This window comes from Furipterus horrens, unplaced genomic scaffold (genome assembly GCF_987537825.1).
Source record: "Furipterus horrens unplaced genomic scaffold, mFurHor1.1.pri manual_scaffold_9, whole genome shotgun sequence".
NCBI lineage: Eukaryota > Metazoa > Chordata > Mammalia > Chiroptera > Furipteridae > Furipterus > Furipterus horrens.
Window position 1 is genome coordinate 64,431,839 of NW_028327179.1, and position 16,478 is coordinate 64,448,316.

The window sequence follows — 16,478 nt, forward strand, 5'->3', positions numbered from 1 at the left end:
ACATTTTTTTCAAATGCACATGGAACATTTTCAAAGATAGACCAGCAATTTTGAGAAAGAAGAACAAAGTAGGAAGGATCACAATACCAGGTTTCAAACTATATTACAGGGCCACTGTAATCAGAATAGTCTGATACTGGCATAAGACACATAGATCAATGAAACAGAATAGAGAGCCAAGAAATAAACCCAGGTTTCTACTGTCAATTAATATCTGACAAAGGAGGCAGAAGCATAAAATGGAGCAAAAATAGCCTCTTCAATAAATGGTGTTGGGAGATCTGGACAGGTACACAGAAAAAAATAAAACTAGATCACCAAATGACACTATAAACCAAAATAAACTCGAGATGGATAAAAAAAGCCTTAAATATAAGTTGTGATACCATAAAAGTCCTAGAGGAAAATAAAGGCAGTAAAATTTCAGGTATTCCATGCAGCAATATTTTTGCCAATATGTCTCCCAGGGCAAGGGAAATAAAGGAAAGAATAAACAAATGGGACTACATCAAACTAAAAAGTTTCTGCTCAGTGAAAGAAAACATCAGCAAGATGAAAAGGGAACCAACCGTATGGGAAAACATATTTGCCAATGATGCCTTGAACAAGGGTTTGATCTCCAAAATATATAAAGAACTCATAATACTCAACACCAGGAAGACAAACAATCCTATTAATAAATGAGCAAAGGATCTGAACAGATGTTTCTCCAAGGACATACAGAGGACCCACAGGTATATGAAAGGATGTTCAACATCACTAGCCATCAGAGAGATGCAAATTAAAACCATAATGAGATACTACCTCATACTGGTCAGAATGGCCATCATTAACAAATCAACAAATTCTGGTGAGTATGTGGAGAAAAGGGGACCCTAGTGCATTATTGATGGGAATGCAGACTGGTGCAGCCATTGTGGAAAAAAGCATGGAATTTCCTAAAAAAAACTAAAATTGGAAATGCCTTTTGACCCATTGACCCCACTGCTGGGATTATACCCTAAGAATCCTGAAACACCAATTCAAAAGAATGTACATGTGTGCCTTGCCCCCGACCCTTAGCCATGCTCATAGCAGCATTATTTACTATAGCCAAGTGCTGGAAACAGCCTAAGTGCCCATCAGTAAATGAGTGGATCAAGAAAGCATGGTACATTTACAAAATGGAATACTATGTGGCAGAAAGAAAGAAGGAACTCCTACCCTTCACAACAGCATGGATGGAAATGGAGAGTTTTATGCTAAGTGAAATAAGCCAGGTGGCAAAAGACAAATACCATATGACCTCACCTATAAGTGGAACCTAATGAACAAAACAAATGACCAAAACAGAATCAGAGACATGGAAATAAGGAACAAACTGACAATGAGCAGAGGAGCGGGGGAAGGGAATAACAGTGGAAAGAAGGGGCAAGTTCTAGTCAAGGTACAAGTATAAGGGCTCATGGGCATAGATAACAGAGTGGGAATTGACAGTGGGAGTAATGGAGTGGGTGGGGCTGGGGAGAGCAACGGGGAAAATATTGGGACAACTGTAACTGAATAAAAAAATAAAATAAAAATGAAAAGAATAAATAACTAGCAAGCGCTAAAAGAAAGTGAAAGTTGTTAGAGAAGAATGAAATACGAAGCAATACCTGAACTGACATACTAAAAATAGAAGAACCGTAGTATGAAACTGTCAAAGAATGAAGTGCCACAAAGCTGTTCAGTGTCTTAACATTTTAAATAACTTTTATTTTTATTTTAAAAAATCTTCATTTATATATTTTTTTATCATTTAGTCCCCTTATGCCCACTTCCCTCAGCAATCACAACCCTGTTATCCATGTCCATGGTCCTTTTTCTTTTTTGCTTATTTCCTCCACCCACTAAACCACCCCTCCCCTAGGTGCCATACTGCTCTCCGAGTCTAACATTTATTTTTAAAATATTGTAATATTTATCAATAAACACTGAAAAGTGCTCTCAGGGCAAGAGACTTTGTTCTGAGTAATCTATTCAAAGAAAATTTTTATTTTTTAACAGGGGAAAATCAAAGTTTAATACATGCACATGGGGAATTGACATAGGCATGACACAAAGATATTTTTAAAGAAACTCCATGATAGAAATGACTTCCAACAATTAGGAGCCTTATAGTTTACTAGCATACTTAATTTTTTTTCTGAGAGGCTTCTTTTCAATAAATACTAAAAAAGTAGGAAAATAGCTCATGAATGTCCTTTATTGCAGACAATTATTGCATTAAGCCTATTGCAGTCACCCAAGAGGGTTAAATTAGCCATTTCAAAGCAAAAGTAAATTTTTTGTTTTTTTGTAGGCTCTGGCGCTCAGAGGGGAGAAAGAGCTTTGGCTTCATAATATAGTCGTATTATAAAACTAATAAAAACCTAAAGGTATGGTTCTCTAATAAGTGGTTATTTGGAAAACAGAAGTTAAGGATCTCTTAGCTTTAAACTAACTCTTATGTTTTACATGTACTTATTGTCAGGTGCAGCCGCTGTTAGGAGAGTCAGGAGACCGGGTGTAAGGTATAAGCAGTTTATTGAGCAGGTGGGGACAGAGTGAGAGGGAACCTACTCTCAGACCACCTGGGGGTCCTGCAAGAGTAGGGGGTAATGGGGACTCCTGGACCTCCTCAAGGGGCCATAGGAGTCCCACCTGGCCTCTGCTGAGATTCTCCTTTTGAGCCTGCAAACTGCGACAGCTGTGGCGCCAGAGGCTCTGGGAAAGTTCCTGATTAGGAACCTGCATCTGCCATGTTACCTTTGTCAAGTGGTCAGCAATAATTCATTGCTCAAGCAGGAACTGTGACAGTCCCATTTGTTATTCCTGTCTGGGGTCAGCCATTTTTCATTTTGGCTGCCTCTAGATTGACATTTAGTTCCTGACACTTATGCACACAAATTTAAGATTTCAAATTATTTTGAGTAAAGCAGTTATTTTGCAAATCTTCAAATGGGCAGACAGCTGCTGACTAAAATAGAAATAAGAAAATAAAACAATGAAGCAAGAAATTCCAGAATGAGAATATCCACAAGCTACTTAACAATATAACATGAATTCAGGGTAGAGTGACCCAAACAAAAGGCTGCTATGGACAGAAAGGGGTCACATACTAAACCTGAGAAGCTCAGGGGAGGCCTGCATTACTGCCTCATGAACTCAAGAGACCTAAAGTTACCACATAGTATGGTCTGAAATTAAATTTCTAACTAAAAGGTCATGGAAGGCAGACATGTCCTAGGTTAGAATCTTACCTGAAAAAAGTCAGTCTTTACCTTACTGAGCCTGTCTATTGTCTTTTTTGCATCTAGAATAACATATCTTCAGAATGCCAAATTCCTTTCTTCAGACCCCTCAAAGCACAAGCCCTCTGCACCAGAGCAGAGACAGCAAATCCTCTCCTTGTTATTGTCATCATGTTAATTGCTGACTGTTATCTACCCTGTACCTACCTATGAAAAAGAAGTATATATCTATCATTTCACTTTTTATCCAACAGAGGTTTCCACATTTTGCTTTCTCCCACCTTCCTAGTCTATCATTAATGAATTTCATGTAACCTACTTATGACCCCTCTTTTGATTATATATAAAATAAGGTGAGAAGCTACCATTTTCTAAAGCATTTTCTCATTCCACTGAAGTTCTGCTTCATGACAATTGTCAATTTTATTCAAATAAACTCATAAAAACTCTTACAGGTTTGGGAGTTTCTTACACTGACAGTTCTTCCTGAGCATTCTAATATTAACAAATAAAAACCTGTTTAGTAAATCCTGTTCTCATTGATAGAGCTGAAAACTATGGGAAGCATTTGGGTACAGCAAACAAAATGAGGCGAGAACCAGAAAAATTCAACAAACATTTTATTAATACTTAATTCCGATGCCTTTTATTCTGTGCTTTTGTACAGACAACTTTCAAATAATTATACACTTATAGTAAACATTTCTGTCTGATTAAATACAACCTCAGTAGCATTCTTTGTGGTCATATTAGAATTAAAACAATTATCAGATGCCAGCACATACAATCATCCTTCTGGTGGATGGAAAACTGAATCAAAGACATGGAGGGTACATGTTGATGAGGGAAGGCTATGCTTCGAGAAAGCTCAGTCTTTTTAAATCACCTTTACTCCTTTTTTACTTCATCACCATTCTCCTCTCTGAGCTTGAACACGGGAATCTGCTGACCATCCTTGAGCTTTAAGAAGACCTCCTGAAGGTGCCACCTGATAGAAATCAAAAGTAATCCAGAAAACACTAGCAAATAACTTGGTCAGAAAGGAAAAACAGCTCTGGCTGGTAGCTCAGTTGGTTGGAGCATCATCCCAATATGCCATGGTTGCAGGTCGGATCCCGATCAGGGCACATAAAAGAATCAATCAATGAATGCATAAGTAAGTGGAACAGCAAATCAATGTCTCTAAAATCAATAAATAAAAAAGTAAAAAGTATAGCTCTTTAGAATACTGTCTTAAAATTTTTAACACTATTTTATGATATAACTAGGTTAACATAAAGTTTTAATATTTTATTATAGGCTCTCATTATTGAATCAGCATCACTGTCAAGGCAAGTTTAACAGTGAATGATTGATGGGTGAATTGAACGGCATCAGGAAAGTGAATGAGCATCTTATTCCCCATTTCCTAATTCACTCTGACCTTCAATGAGTGGAGGCCAACTCCTCCACTAATCCCAGGCTTTGAAATCAATAAGCCTAGAGGGAAGCAATTGGGGGCTGCCTAAGGGGTGTCTGTGGCTTTTGTCCTGGGAAATTAAAACACATCCTACCTAAATAGCAAATACCTCTGAGAGAAGCTTGGCTGGACTCTGAGTGTAGCTATTGGCAGCCAGACAAGAAAAACAAATTAATGGAATTAATGGGATGGAAAGCTCATATAAAGTATGTGTTGAATAATCCTGGAACAGGAACCCATGTCTCTCTTTGTAGTGACTGAGGCAGTAGTTTTAGAAACTGTAGCACTATCAAATACCTACACTATAACTGAAGAGTTCTTGATATTCAAAAGAATAAGGTGTGGACAATTTAGTGGACTGCATTGGATAAAATGTCTGGGCTAAACTACGAGCCAAAGCACTGGCTTGCTGCCCAAGCTGTGAAACTTTTCAAACTTTTAAAAAGTAATTATTACCATAATTATGTAATTACAAATGAAAATGGGAAACAGGATGTTTTCATCTGAAGGTTCTTTGCCTGTTCCTCCATTCCCACCCATTTTCCCATAATACTGTACCTCTTAAAGGGGGCATCTCTGGATGAGGTGACATAGAGATGGCCTCCTGATCTGGATCCAGAGACAGGAATCTTCAACTAGGGGTGTAAAATGAGAAATATATTGCTGTCCTCATAAGAGGTGACAAAACTATAGTTTCTAGAGCTAACCCTATAAAAACTAGTGATTATCTACTTGGAGAATTCACCTGGTTTTCAATCTGGCTTCCTCCAAATGTTCTGCCTCTCTTTAGGTGGTTTATTTGGCAAGGAGACCTTATATGCCAAACTTAATGCTCTGAAAACTTAAAATGATTATTTAAAATTCCAGTTAAAAGAACAAACTACTGATATATGCAAAAACATGGATAAATATCAAGAACATGCAGAGCGAAAGAGCCTTATCCAGCAGTCTATAATGCATGATTCCATGTTCTAGAGCAGGCTAAAGTACACTGGGAAAAAATATCAGAAAAGTGATTGACTCTGCTGGGGCTGTGGGATATGAGAAGGAACCAACTGGGAACAGCATGAGCAAACTGTAGGGTGATGGGAACCGCCAACATCTAGATAGGGGCTTGATGTATACCTGTTAAAATTCATCAAATTGTACACTTAAATTTGTACCTTTCACAGAATGTAAACTTTACCTCAAAAAAGGGAGCTATAAACAAATACTAAACTCTATTTAATGATATCCATGCTTATGTGTTTAAAAGTAAAGAATATAAATATTTGGAAATAATAAAATATTCATTGTAAATAAGAAATATGGCCAAATGAATAGGTATGGGGTAAAGCAAATAGAGAAAAATACAAATTGTAGAATCCAGGTAGCTACTACATGGGTTCCACAGCATACATTCTTTTACTTTTTTTCTGTATGTTTAAAACTTTTCATAATAAAGTAGAATAAAAGACCAAAACAAACAAACAAACAAAAAAAAAAATGTCCACTGTTTAAAAGGGGAAACTATTACAAGCAAATTGGTACACACTTTGACCTGACTATAAAGAACAGGCCTTAAGGAAAATATGTAAAGTCTCATTTGGGAAAGACAAGATCTTGGTTAGTTCATCTTCACCAGTTACCACAGACTGGGATCACATCATGTGGATGGGTGTTGCCCAGATGCTGCTATGCCCTGAGCCTGGGGAATCAGCCTGGGAATTTCAGAGAGAGCTGGTGGGTGTTTGCTAATGCTCCTATTTAGAAAAACATTGAATACAATAGTTTTGGTTTCTCAGTGAAAACTGAAGAAGATTTGGGCCTTGTGAAGTGGACACAATGTTGTAACAAGTCCATCATAAGGCATTTCCCAGCGTGACTTCCTGTGCCACAGGTGATAGGCAAAGGTACTTTTCTGGGCTAAGAGATGGTATACCTCATCCGCAGCAAATTGACACCAAGCTTTGGTACACACACATTTGTGTTTTCCAAAATTCTCTCTCTTTCATTTATTTAAACAAACTTTAAAGACAGACTTTGGGATGGTAGCTCCATACCCTAAATCACACTAAAGTGATTCTTTAGAGTTCCACTTTTGAAATCAAGCTACAGTTCTTCTCAGGGGATTATAAAATTAAGCAACAGAGTACACATTGATCATTTCTGCATTCTAAAAGAAAACCAAAAAAAGGGGTGGTGATAAAAGGGCGGAAGTAAGTAGAATTTTATATAACAGCAAACCCAGAGGGATCAATGTCTCAACTTAGGCAGTTGTGTCTCCATTGGTGGATAAGGTGCTTTAGACTGGTTTCTTCACTGCCCAGACTTTGCCAAAGAGTAAAGCAGAAGTGTCTGGTAAACCAGAGTGCTGGTAGTTAATGACTATTTAATACATACACTTGGAAAAAAATAATTCAATATGACAACTATTTCATAAGCAAGTGAAACTTCTCACTTCTGAACAAAATTAAGCAACTACAAATAGGGACTTTGGGATAAGATGGCTGTGTTACACACAGGCATCTGTATAAACAGTTATAGTAAAGAAAGTGAAGAACCCTAATAGAATGTCAAACATACTTCACAAACTGAAAGAGCAAAGGCGGGGGCAACAGGTGGCTCTGGGGCAGCAGGCCTTGAACTCCTGTCACTGCGGTGTTACATTGTTCAGCAGCAGTAGAGGCCAGTGCCCAGCACCACAGCCAACACTGCTACCAAGGGCCCTGGCCTGCAGGGCTGGAAGAAGCCCTCTCAGCAGCATCCGGACAACTGGGCGAAAGTGAAAGCTGCAACTGACCAGAGAAGGATCCCCACTAAAGCCATTTTGGTGTCAACCACTCATTGGATCACCAGATCAGAGAACTGATGCTGCATCAACCTGCCCTTCAGCAAAGGTGATTACTGGCTTAAGAACTGAAGCCAGGCCCTGTACTCTATGCTGGATGACACCATTAATAGCCAGACCCAATCTCTGGACTTTCAGAGTTCTTGTGCTTGTGGGGATCCAGTCAATTGAACAGAGATGGTGAAGTACAGAGGAGCCACACCACATGATATGTGGGATATGAACAAAACATAAATAAGGCCATCTGGCACAGAGCAGCCACTCAATACATGATCACCCCCTTTCCTTTTCTCCTCAGGGTTCCCCTTCTCACTTAATGGCACTATCTTTCCCCTCATCCATGTTAGACATTAGAGCATCACCTGTGACCCAGCCCTCTCCTGCTATAAAACTATTACCAAGTCCTATTACCTGTGAAACACAACCACCTTCATATCTACCTCTCATTTCTCTAGGCCACAGCTCTGGTTCTTGCTTTTACCACTATACACTGCTTTCCTAAAGGCTTTTAGTGTCTGAGTATTCCCAATCTGAATGAATTTATCTTGCTTCAAAACCAGATCAATTGGACTAGGGAAAGGGTGGGACTCTGCCTTCCCTGACACAACCCAGCATCTGTGTGCCACAGCCTCAAGCAAGGAAAGTATACTTAGATGTGGGTATTGGTCAACATCTTTAAAAACAGAGAAAAATAAAAATAGGTCCAAATATTTATCAGAATACTTGAGCATGAATTGCTTTTGCAGTTTGAACAAAATTCAATAAAACTATCTCTATAATAATTTTTTAAAAATAATAAATAAATCAGGTCAGACCATCACACTTTTATTCTCAAAATACTTCAGAGCTTCTGCTGGCCACAGAACCAAGTGTGTACACCCCACACAATGAGGTTGCAGCCCTTTAGTTGCCCTGTCCATTCTACCTGACCACACCCTGCCTCAACAGCCTGCTGCTATACTCAGGTCACACTGGAGGGAACACAGTGAGGTGCCTTCCTAGATATGCTGCTCCTCATTCTGGCATTCCTTTTCTTCAAAATAATCTCCCAGTTCACTAACCACTCTATTCAGGCCTCTACCATAGCATTTGTTTAACCCTGTCTTATTCTGGAGTTTTAAAGTATTAATTCCCTGAAAGCCTTCTGCATTTCTGTATTCCCCACACAGCTTAGAATCACTTTTCTATCTCAGAATGTACTCAACACATACTTATTAAACAGAAGAACAAATGCATTGTATATTCAGGTGAGTTTTAACAGCTGAATTATAAAGATTAAGATATAGCTGGAAAAAGTGGACTGGCATTCAATGGAATCAATGTAAATAAATAAGCTTCAAAACTAAAATTTAAAGCTGTTTATATTTGAATGAGTTTACTAGCTGTAGATATATTTCAAGTTCAAAGCTGAAATAAGTGGTGGCAAACTACCACTGGTCATTTCTCTATCAATTCAAGATGGTGGCCTGAGCACAAACACTGCATTCCCTGCCACATCAATTGTCCAGAAAGGGAAAAAGATATGAAAATAAACTTAACCACAATTTTTAAAAGATCCCTAGTAATCCCTAGTGACAGTTCCATATGGTAGCTTTTGCTATCCCAAATCTTTACTCTAGCTTCCTCCCAGACTCTCTCTGAATTATGGTGGCCCCCTCCTCCCCTTCAGTAGCCACCTAGCCTAGTTCTCTGGGGGAGCATGTTACCTGGGCATCAGCAATGTCCACGAAGTTGTACTTGTCAGTGAGTTGGAGATAATGAATGTTGAGAGGAGTTCCCAGAGCTTCCAGAGCCTCAGGGTGGCTATGTAGCTGCTCCAATGCCAACTGGTAATAGGAAGCCCTGGAAAAAGTTTCTAAGTGGGAAAGATAATTGTATGTGTGTGTGTGTGTGTGTATATATATATATATATATATACATACACATATATATATATATTTTTTAATTGAACTTGGTCAGGCAGACTCTCTACAGAAAGTTAAATGATACAATCATGTACAACATGGAAACAGAAGCAAATATGAAATTTATAGAGGGAAGGATAAGGGACAATCTACTCTAAACTATTCATTTTAGAGATCCCAAAACCGAAGTTTACAAAGTAAGGATCTGTGGGGATGTGGTAGGTGATGCTGGGCAAGATACTGAACTTTCCTGTGCCTCAATTTCTTCATCTCTTATTCCCTTACTGCATTTTACTACCTCATTTATTCATCTAAGGGGTTTGATCAGATCTTCTCTAATACTCCTTTTGATAGGGGAGTTAAGAGCTAGAAAATTTCACTTTAGAGAATAGCTAATAAGCTTAGTAATCAATGCATGCAGAAAGCTACTGTTCCAGAAGTTGAAGGTATGATCCACCTTGACTCCAGGAGACCATAAACAGTTCCACCTTTGTGCCTATGGAAGACTGCAAGCAATCAAGATGGTATCTGAGCCATTGTACTCCAGGGTGAAAGGTCCACAGTCCAGGACAGATGAAAGAATGCTGCAGCTTTTATCTGATTAACTTTCCCCCTGAATTTCAAATGCAGTCTTTTCTGGTTTCTCTCTGGTTCTAAAGTCCTAGGATACCATGATTTGCTAAAAGTGACAAAGCTAATTCAAGGCAGAACTGAGGCTAGAATTTATGACTACCTTTTAAACACTGCTTCTTCCACTAAGATGAAGGTCCTGATAAACCAGCATAAAATATACTATAACATCAATAACAACAAAACCCTCAGGCCAAAAATAGGACATTAAAATGCTATTTTTCAAGTTTATAGAGTTATGCAGATATTTTATGTAGATAAAACTTATAACCTGCTCTGTCTCAGGTACCCTTCTTGGCCCAAAGTCTACTAGGAACTCCAGGAAGCACCTCCCTAGAGGTGTAAGGTACTAGGCAGAGAGCCAAGATAGTCTTCCTAAGGAGGGTTTTTTGTTTTGACAAGAAAAAGCTTCCCTCTTATACATCCAATCAGTGATAAAGGGAAAGGCATCTTGAGCCTCTAGAGACAAAAGAGAAGACCCCTCCTGTTCTGCTTCTCAGGAGTGCAACTGCAGAGCATGTTATTGATGGAGAGTTGGAACATTTTCGTTTTAAATAATGGTTAATAAGGTTAATAAGCTTAGTAATTAATTAATGCATGTAAAAAGCTATTGTTTCAGGAACTAAAGACATGACCCACCCTGACTCCAGGAGACCACAAGCAATTCAATCTTTGTGCCCCAGGAGGACTGCAAGGAATCAAGTGGTATCTAACCCACTGTGCTCCAAGGAGATATCCCACAGCTCAGGACACAGATAAAGAACCACCAGTCAAAGGACACTAGGGAATTAGCCAAACTGCAGCTTTTATCCAATTAACCTTTTCCTTTAATCTCAAAACCTTTACTTACATTTTTCCCCCCGAATTCCAAACCCCTTACCTACACTTTTCCTTTCCTTATAAAAAAGTTTGGCTTGAAATGTAAGTAGTTACCTAACCACTGTATTCTCAAGATCACCGGCCATCTGAATAGAGCACCCATAAAGATTCAATCCCTGTCTCTGCTTATTGGTTCTGGTAGTGACAGGCAGCATGAATGCCAACTTCTCTGGTTTCACTGTGGGAGTGAACAATGTTGCGGACATGACAGGAAAAGCAGTAGCTAATGCTGGGTCCAGACAGTTAAACTTTATTGAGGGTTTCCATGCCTAGACACTATTCTCAATATTTCATGTATCTTACAACTTTATCTTACAGGCTGTGATATTTATTTTCACAGGCTCATACATAAGCAATAATATCATCCCTCATCACAGAGATAAGGCCCAGGAAGGTGACTGACTCCTCCACAAGCCAGAACTAGTCAACAGCTGGAGCTGAGATTCAACCAGTTGGCTGCAACACCAGCTGGGCTGTCTATTGGCTGACTCTAGCTTCCTCATGTGGAAAGGCTGAGTCTCCCAACCTGTAAAAGGCACCCATTCCTGTCATGTTTTGCCTCTATGTCTTTGTTAGAAGGGAGAGGATGTGAGCTATTCCAGTCTGAATTATACCTGGGAATGCTCTTCTTGGGCCATCTCCTAAATCAGGGGCCTCTGGGTCAACTGAAAGAAGGTTTGAAAGAATGGGTGGAGATGACTGCTCTTTTTGGCTGTTGGTGATTCTAATATTCTGGCAGGAAATGAAAATGCTACAGAGTCAGGGTGAAGAGCCAAGCTGGGAGGGCATGAGATTTCAAAGAAAGTCATTCTGGAAAAAAAAAAAAAAAAAAGAACTGCTGCTGCTCCACAACCAGTAGCAACTAAATGACCTTAAATATCTTGGTTGCTCACAATAACTGTGGCTTGTCTTTACAAATTCAAATTTGAATGCAGTGGGGCTGGAAATCACATTAGTCAAGATTTTGTCATTCTGGACTTTACTTTTATTTTCTACTCTCACCAGAGATGATCCCTTGCTCAAGGGCCCCTCCTTCACTAAATCAAATATTAAAGAAAGGCAGGGCAAACAGGCTGATACACTTGAGAAATACAGCCAGTTTTCCTTACATGTGAGCCATCTGGTATTCCCTTCTCTCTGTTCTTTATATAACCTCGGAAATCTTGAATCTCCTGTGTGTGCACTGGAGTGAATGCCTATCTTCCTTTTTTTCAAGGATTCTTATGCAAACAAATTGGGGTCCTTTCATTTGCACTCAAGGCTCTTAAGAAAACTGGGATATACGTTAAAAAGGAAGCTACAGGGAATGGAATGGTGTACTGGTTTCTAAAAATAGCCCTCTTCTACTTTCTTATCTGCAGAAAGCATCTGAAATATTTCCTATGATAGAGGAACAAGGATAAGAGAGGTAGGTGGAGGTCATGCCTCAGGCAGTTTGCTGGATACTTACTTTGTACAAGGTAATACATAAGGACACAGCTCCCACTAGTCATCACACTGGTAAAAAGGACCAGTTTTCCTAGAGGAACTGGCATCCTGCTTCCTAGAGATTTAAAAACAAGATGTCAATGTATTGTTAGATTCAGATTTGTGTGAAGGGCCTTTGCCCGGACTGGACACCAAAAGAAATGAAGAGCAAGGAGGAAGTCAGCAAGACAAAGAGGCTACCATTACTCCTTTACTTACTTTCACAATGCCAGGGTTGGTTCTGGAGCCAAAGAAAAAGTGCCCTCCTGAGGGTGGCCTAAATCCAGAACCCAAGCTGTAGGGGTGATGGCTGAGCAGAGAGCAAGTATGCAGTCCTGCTGGACTGAGGGAAAGAACATCCTGTGTGCCAAGCCAGGGAGCAAAGCCACTTCGTGTCATGCCAGCAGGTAAACAGGAAGCTTATCCTTCTACAGCAATAGTTAATCTTGTGAGCTTTCAAATGCGCCCAAGTGGTCAATGTCTGCTTCCTTTCGTATCTGGAAGAATGTTTGCTTGTTCTGCAGATGCTCAAGGCCTGGCAAGTTCAACTTGGATTTGGGCAGACAGAAGAAAAGACGCAGAATTAAGGGGATACCTGACATGCCTTTATTCCGGGTACTGGGACATTCAGCATTTGCTCTTGCTCGCTCCCACCAGTGAGAGTTCCATTTCCCTGTACCCTAAGCATAGACAAGGTGGGCTGCTTGGCAAAATGTGACATCAATGGTTATATAATGGCAAGTGCTCTGTGCATTCGAGTCTAATTATCATCTCTAAGCTGCTCATACCTAGACATCCGGGTGAGGGAGACTGACTGACTCCATTTTCCCCACAGTGTTCTATTCCCGGGACTGTTGTGGGAAAAACTTAGTTCTTCTTGCCGACACAGTAAAGAATTATAGATCAACAAGTCAGTCAGCATGCAAGCAGGGTTTATTAGTGTATATTCTCAGAAGAGAATGGGCTTTGCTGAGGTGGGGGAAAAGAGCATAGGCAAAAGCAAGGGCAGCAAGGCATCAGGTCCTTTGTCCTGAGGACTTACATAATGTTAGCAGGATAGGGTCAGGGAGTTACATATTAATTGGTGGGTAAAGGTGGTGCCAGTTTCCCCTGGGGGGATGTGACCACCTAAAAGTAGGTATCTGTGGATGGCTGTTAGCCCAGAATTCTTATCTTGCTCCAGACCACATTTAGTCATCTTGTAACAATAGATACATGAGAGAAGGCAGTAATTAAAGTTGAGGCAGTTACCCACAGTTATTTATGGATTCTTTCTGTAAGCACTAGGGGCCCCCTGGTAAAACAGATAGTGACCAGAGGCAAGCAGTTAACTAAAGTTGTCTTATGGCTTCTTCTTTGGGCCCTGTGGACTGCCTCCTCAGCCCCCTTCTAGACCTTAGGATGAATACAGTTTCAAACGCTTTCTTTCCCAGATAGTGGAAACAATACATACGGAATTTCAAGGGTTCCCCTCCTTCTGTGCTATTATATTTCTTGTGATGTTTAGAATCCCTGGCAATTTTATCAGACCAGGTTCAGGACTAATGACTTAGTGGGTGAGACATGTCTCCTTCCTCCTCCCTGCCTTTGTTTACTATCTACCCTACCTAAGAGGATGAGGAAACTGTGGTCATGACTTTCAGGATGAACTAACAGATAGAGAGGAGCCAGTTTAGCAAATTCAAGCACCATACCCACCTGGCATAACTCCTGTGCCCTGAAGGCCCAGGCACGGGTAGGAGTAGCATGCAGACCTTGATGTGGCCAATTATCCTCCTTCTTGGAAACCATTTAACCAGGTTCATACCTAAGTCCAAACCTTTCTGGAAAGCTGTAGAATACCCAACCACAAAACAGAGTAGGATACTGGCTTACATCAGGGGTCACAATTCAAAAGCACACACACAGACATCTGGGCCAAGTCTGGGTGAGTCAATTTTTGCAAAAGTCTTTTTTGTAAAATTGCCTAGATTCTAAAATTCAATAACGAATTAAGACCAAAAACTAACAAAATACATCTGTGGGTTATATTCTTTCAGAGCATCCTTACCCTAGGAGAGAAAAATTCCTCTTCGTCTATCTTTGGTGACATGGAAATTCCAAGTTTAGATAAGGAAAAAGAAGACCATAAATGTTTATGTCCTGAACATTACTTAACTTTTTTTTTTTTGGTATATATTATTGATCATGTTCTTACAGTTGTACCAATTTTTTTTCCCTTTGCCCTTCTCTGCCCCGTATCCCCCTTCCCTCCAGCAATTCCCTCACTTACTTCACATCCATGGGTTGTGCATGTAAGTTCTTTGGCTTCACCCTTTCCTATATACTATTCTTAACATCCCTCTATTTTGTTTCATACAAATTATGCTTCTTGATCCCTGCATCACTTCCTCCTTTTTCCCCCTTCCCTCTCCCAGCTGATAACCCTCCAAATGATCCCCATTCCTATGATTCTGTTCCTGTTCTGGATTTTTACTTAGTTTGGTTTTTATTTTTTTAGATTCAGTTGTTGTTACTTGTGAGTTTGTTGTCATTTTAATGTTCATAGTTTTGATCTTCTTTTTCTTAACATGTCCCTTTAACATTTCATGTAATAATGGCTTGGTGATGATGAACTCCATTAGCTTTACCTTGTCTGGTAAGCACTTTATCTTCCCTTCCATTCCAAATGATAGCTTTGCTGGATAGAGTAGTCTTGGTTGTAGGTCCTTGCTTTTCATCACTTTGAATACTTCTTGTCAGTCCCTTTTTGTCTGCAAAGTTTCTTTTGCGAAATCAGCTGATAGCCTTATGGCAACTCCTTTGTAGGTAACTCTCTGCTTTTCTCTTGCTGCTTTTAAGATTTTCTCTCTATCTTTATCCGTTAGCATTTTAAATGATAATGTGTTGTGTTATGGTTCTCTTTGGGTCCAATTTGTTTGGGATTTTGTGTGTTCCCTGGGCTTTTATGTCTACTTCCTTTGCCAAATTAGGGAAATTTCCCTCCATTATTTTTTCAAATAACTTTTCAATTTCTTGCTGTTCTTTTTCTCCTTCTTGTACCCCTATGGTTTGGATGTTGGCACTTGTGGAGATGTCTCAGTCTTCTTAAACTCTCACTTTTTTTGAATCCTTGTTTCTTCATTTTGTTCTGGTTGAATGTTTATTTCTTCATGTTCCAAATCATTGATTTGAATATCCCAGCTTCCTTCCTATCACTGTATATTTTTCTTTATTTCACTGTGTATAACCTTCACTTTATTTTTGTGGCCATACTCAATCATTTCTCTGAGCACTCTTCTTACCAGTGTTTTGAACTCTGCATCTAACAGGCTGGCTGTCTCCTTTTCACTTAGTTCCTTTTCTGGAGTTTTGATCTGTTCTTTGGTTTGGGCCATACTACCCTGTCTCACCTTGACAGCTTTCCTGTGTTTGCCTCCATGTATTAGGTAGAGCTGCTGCAACTGTTATGTTGTAAGAGGCGGAGCCTTAGGTATGTGTTAGTGCTATGTGACCCAGTTGACTGCTTTGTGGGGCTGTATGTGGCGGGGGGCAGTCAGAGAGGGAACAATGCCTCTTGCTCGGTACTCACCCCATTTCCAGTAACTTCATCCACTTCCCGTATGTAACTAGCACCCTTCTAACTGTTGCCCTGGTGATGGTTCCTAGAGTAGGGGGGTTTGCATACATTCCAGGACCACGGGGACTCTCCTGAGAGACAGGCAGTTTCTTCTGCAGCCCTAACCCTCTCTGGTTTACACAGCCAGAAACAATGAGGCTTTATTTTCATGGCGCTGGAATGATGAGCTGTGCAGTATAGCCTGGGCCTGGGATTGTTCCCCAGATGTCCTTCTCAGCTTTCAAAACATGGAACTCCTTGTTAAGCCAGCTAGCTGCAGCCTCTGTCTTGCCACCACCACACTGCATCCTCTCCACCTTGGTTCCCTGGTTCTGCCCCTCCCACCCATTTGGATGAACACTTCCTCTTTAAATCTTTGGTTGTTGGGCCTCCATACAGTTTGATTTTCTGAGAGTTATGGTTGTTTTCCTTGTTGTGAGGTCGTTATAATCTTTAA

At 40.0% G+C, this 16,478-nt stretch overlaps 1 protein-coding gene across 5 annotated transcripts in view; it reads right to left on the reverse strand.

Moving 5' to 3' along the window:
* Positions 1–3,884: 3,884 nt before the first annotated feature.
* The window catches only part of COA1 (cytochrome c oxidase assembly factor 1), a 62,513-nt gene continuing 49,919 nt past the window's right edge, over positions 3,885–16,478 (reverse strand). For 4 of the 5 annotated variants that reach the window (XM_090287386.1, XM_090287385.1, XM_090287384.1 and 1 more), the window contains 4 exons: positions 12,407–12,499; positions 9,250–9,398; positions 5,272–5,348; positions 3,885–4,242 (listed from right to left, as the gene is read on the reverse strand). In XM_090287386.1, the coding sequence (XP_090143512.1) occupies positions 4,143–4,242; positions 5,272–5,348; positions 9,250–9,398; positions 12,407–12,491 (411 nt within the window). In that variant the 5' untranslated portion in view covers positions 12,492–12,499 and the 3' untranslated portion in view covers positions 3,885–4,142. The other variant, XM_090287387.1, reaches the window with a different exon arrangement.